The sequence below is a fragment of the Lactuca virosa genome, chromosome 5, assembly GCF_052849685.1.
Source record: "Lactuca virosa cultivar CGN04683 chromosome 5, Lactuca_virosa_CGN04683_v6, whole genome shotgun sequence".
NCBI classification, from domain to species: Eukaryota; Viridiplantae; Streptophyta; class Magnoliopsida; order Asterales; family Asteraceae; genus Lactuca; species Lactuca virosa.
In genome coordinates, this window is record NC_136430.1 from 155,311,680 (window position 1) to 155,316,564 (window position 4,885).

Consider the following 4,885-nt stretch of genomic DNA (forward strand, 5'->3'; position numbering starts at 1 on the left):
GATAGGCGTTAGACAAGTAGATCGATAGGACTACCTGTGATTACTAGCTGTATGATTTTTTGTCTGCTGAGTATGTCTGTTATTTGTCATATGTCGACATCTTATGTTGGGGTTGATACTACGGATTTGTGCTATCAGTCAACAGACTGGGGCAATCCAACCGAAAGGTTGTGGGCCAAGGGTAATCCAACCAGGAGGTTGTGGACCTGTTATGTATGGGGCATTCCAACTGAAAGGTTGTGGGCCCAGGCAGTCCAACCGAAAGGTTGTGGGCCAGGGGTAATCCAACCGGGAGGTTGTGGACCTGATATTGTTTGATTATCTGTTTGAGTAGTGGTACCTTGGGGGAACTAGCTAAGCTTTGACTTACAATTTTAGTTATTGTTTCAGGTACTTCAGATGACCGCGACAAGGCGAAGGCGTGATCGTGCACATCTTCCAGCTTTTATGATATTGGACCTGGGATATTCTGATTTTGAATAATACTTTTGAAACAATGAATTTGTAAACATTTTATGGATGAAATGGGTTGTTTTTGAAAATTTTAAATTTTTATGAATTTTGGGATGTTACATGTTTTCCCTCTGTAATAGCTACCTAATTGATCCCTTTGCATTGGTTTCTATCTTTTCTATCTTTAATTCTGCTGCATATTCATACCCATTTGGGTATCATTGGTGGTATCAAGCTATGATCACATCGTCTACAATTTAGGATTCTCATCACAAATTCTTAGAACCGGATTCCAAATTAAGCAATAACAAAACAAATTTTTAAAGCATCATAGCTACAGTTACTGCTGATCCATTGGACTACTTATAATTTCAAACGATTCAAAAAAATACGTGAAAAAACATAGAATTACATACCTTCATTGTCTTCAACTCTCAACCTGCAGAGTAATGGTCCTCCCGGTTAGGGTTTTGACGAAAATTTTCTTTTTTCTATTTCTCTATCATTCACTTTCAAGAGGCTGATAATCGCTTGTTGGTAGAAGAAGAGAGAAACGACCGTTTTGTCTTGACAAAAAAAAAACAGAAAAAGAATGAGAGACACCCCCACACATCACTATGTTTTCTCTGTCTGTCACATAAACTATCAAACCTTCGGTTTTAAAGAAGAGGAGTGGTGAAACATAGAAGACGAAACACATGATAGCGAAGAAACCTTGATAACCGGACATACACACATCCCAACAACTATACCACGAATTAGGGCAACAACATACCTGAAGTCATGCATAAGCAAGCAAAAGGGGATACCGACGATCAAAGATGGATAAGAACTCTGATCTAAAGCATCGTTGATGGAGAAACGTTGAAGCCGACAACGAGAATTCGAGGATTTGTAGAAACGAGTATTCGATGATTTGTAGTGTGTTGAGGAAGATGACCGGCTAAAAGCAGATAACCGAATAAACATAAAAGAATCTGCTTAAAACATCGAGTGGTAAGGGAAAATATTCCTAAGCCGCTACGGGAATTAATAATAATAATAATAATAATAATAATAATAATAATGTATATGTAAGTGTGTGTGTGTGTTCAACGATTTGTAGTCTTTAAGATGGAAGTGGCAGGTTGATAGTGGTGGTGAAAGGTAGATGATGGAGAGAAAGAGTCGAGAGGGAGCCATTGGTTAATAATGAAATAAAATAGGGGTGATATAGTCTTTTCATGTTATATTTAGAAATAATAATAATAATAATAATAATAATAATAATAATAATAATAATGTTAGCCTTAAAGATTGTTAGAATGCAAAGTGTTGTCTAAATGGTTCATGAAAAGGTTTTATAAAAAGTGTATTAAGGAAAAATTTAAAATCATAAGAACCATTTGTAAAACTTTATTTAAAAATAATAAATAAATAAAAAGTTAAATAAAATGTACAAGTATTAAGAAAAAGGTATGTATAAAATCTTTTCTAATAAATGAAAATAATTTTGCCATTTATCACTCTTTTATTCATTATGCCACATATAATTTTGTGGTAAATTTAGATTAAAATATATTCATGTGTCATTTTGTGGTTTTTTCCATTTTATTAAATTTTATATAATACTTAATATAATAAATGTAATATTTAACGAATATCTAATTCATTAATGCAACTTTTCTTGTAACTTTTAAAATTTTAAATTGAATCCAATTATTTTAGTTGTTTATTTATTTAATTTATTAGTTTAAATTTAAAAGATAAATAAACACTTCAATTTTAATAATTAATATTTTATTTTTTTTTCTTATAAATTTAAATTTTCTAAATTCTTAGATCATGTTTATTTATTTATTATAAAATGAATATTGGTGTTGGACTCCTCTCAATTCATTCGTAATGAGTTTCTTGAATCTACCACCGCCTTCCCTTCATCCTCTCCTCAATCACAACCACACGTCTCACTCATCCCTCCCCTTTCGTCCTCACGCCACCCCCATTCACCGCAGTTTAACGCTACCTTTCATTTTCCGGCACAAATTCATCTCACCTAAACGAGTCGTATATTCAATTTTACAAACTGACGATGGTGTTGCAACATGTTCAGCGGAGCCTGATAATCCTAATAATGATGTCAAAATTGTGGCTATCGTCGGAGAAGGTGCCGTCAGTCCTCTCAAATCAGCATCCTGGCTTGATGTTATGCTCCACACTGTAAGATATCTCATTCTACCGATGTTTCAGTTTATCATCAATTTTTAATTTTAGTTTGTATCGAAGGAATAGATAACAATCATGATAGTTGAGTTGATCATGCTAGGGATTTCTTTAATGCAATATCAGTTTAAAAATTCGACAACCAGGAAACCGATATTAGATTATTAGACTATTAGTGGTGCGAAAATATCCACGATCTGTTCTACATTTGTAAATTCATCACTCTGATGTATTTATAGAAGTACTAGAACTATGTAGTGAAAGCATCACAGTTTCCGTGAATTTTTTTTTTTTTTTTTTTTTGTTGAGATTGGACATGTGACATAGCATATTTATTGAAACAATTTCATCACATAATAACCGTGTTTCATTTTTATATCAATCTTGAAACATTAAATATCAATCTTTGATGGCATTTCCTAGACTGAATCAAAATTATTACCTACATTTATTCTGCTCTCGTTGAAAACCACATCAAATCTTTCTCATTGTTCTATGAAAACAGGCAAACCGATTAAAATGGGTTGATGAAGACCACGAGATGCGGGTATTCACAGACAACATCTCTGACTCCAACACAAGTGTTGAAAATCTTGAAAGGGCGTTAACATCCGCCAACCTTTTGCTCATTGTTTCCGTGACAAAACCAGACCCCGTGAAATGGATTCAACCTTACATCCAGAAAATCCAAAATGTATTCTGCTTCGATTCGTCACCCGCATTACAAAATAAACTTGGCGGATCATTTGTTCCAAAAGAAAAAAACAATAACATATTCAACAGAATAAGCAATAAAAAAACAAACGAGACAATAGAGCTAGCACAAACTATATCAGAAGCATGGATCCGGAATAACTCGGATGATATACGGTTCTGTTTATTAGTCATTATAAATTCTTACATAAAACCTGTTGCCATTTTAAAGAATTTACGGGCTCAAGGCTTTTCAACCCTAAATTGCATGGTGAAAAACTGTGGACGTCAAGTTCTAAACTGTCTCCTTGATCCTGACTGCAGAAAAGCTCTTGAATGCTTGAATCAATGTAGCCCGGTTGACCAGGTATGCAACTATCAATGCATTGCTTCGTACGAAAGCCCTATTCTTGAAGAATTTTCACTTTGTGTCCTTCAAAAACACAATTGTCTGGATTTAGACGCGAAAATTCCTGAAAAGCCGTTGGTCCCACCGATGGTCAACTTCCGGGGTGAAATATTATCCCATGAGATGGCCGAGGATCTTTTTGTAGGGTGGCTGGGGGTGGGGGATTTCAAGTGGAGTTGGCGGGTGGTTTCTGGTCAAAATCCGGCATACGATCAGTTCCCGTGTCAGTATCAGCTTTTTTATCGGGGAAAGGCGAGGGGTTCGTTTTGGTACGAGCCTGTTTTTCAAGTTAAAACGTTGGATGGTAAGCTTGTGTGGAGGAGACGAAAGTATAGGGTTAAAAGAGGGAAAGTAGTGGGTACGTTTTATTTTAGTGTGTTGGATAATGGAGTTGTGTCGAATGAGTATTGGACGATTGTGGATGTGGCCGAGGATTTTAGTTGGGGTTTGTTTCATTATAGTGGTGCGGCTCGGGTTGCAGGGCAGTGTTACACGGGTGCTGTGCTTGTCAGTCCAAATGGGGAATACCCAAATGAGAGGGAGAAGGATAGGTTACTTTTGGCTTTGGATAGATGTTGTATTAAGGAGTGGGAGTTGTTTGATGTTAATAATTGTTCCTGTAAAGATCCGCCATTGGGAGTGCCCGAGGGTTCACATTTGCATGCCACGCTTAAGCTCAATCATCAAAACTGATGCTCAGCTAGCAAACTCGAAACTAGTAGAAAAGAACTGAATATGATTGTTTATGTATATCTTTCTCGTAATGATTTTAGAGAAAGACTAAATTCTCTTCTCATTAAATTTAGAGAAAATTATAAATTTAGCCAAATCTCTTAATGAATTTACAAAACATAGGCAAAAAATTCCGTTTTTTCATAAAGTAGTCACTAAAATTGCACCCTCCTGCCATTTCGTACCCTCTAACTGTGATTTTTATTTGGCTATGATTTTGTTGATATTGTCTACGATTTTGATATTGTCTATGATTTGTGTTGATATTGTCTATGATTTTTGACATGTTTGACTATTGACATGTTTGACTATGAATTCGTACATTTACACCAGATTATACATAAAAATTATGTAAAAAATGTTAGATTATTACTTTTTTTTTTTTTTTTTTTAATT

At 34.9% G+C, this 4,885-nt stretch overlaps 1 protein-coding gene across 1 annotated transcript; it reads left to right on the forward strand.

Moving 5' to 3' along the window:
* Positions 1-2,327: 2,327 nt before the first annotated feature.
* On the forward strand, positions 2,328-4,586 carry LOC145116885 (violaxanthin de-epoxidase-like protein). Its single transcript, XM_079053196.1, has 2 exons — positions 2,328-2,652; positions 3,161-4,586. Exons 1-2 carry the CDS (start codon positions 2,338-2,340, stop codon positions 4,448-4,450), a joined length of 1,605 nt encoding a protein of 534 aa, XP_078909322.1. The 5' UTR covers positions 2,328-2,337; the 3' UTR covers positions 4,451-4,586.
* The last annotated feature ends 299 nt before the right edge of the window (positions 4,587-4,885 follow it).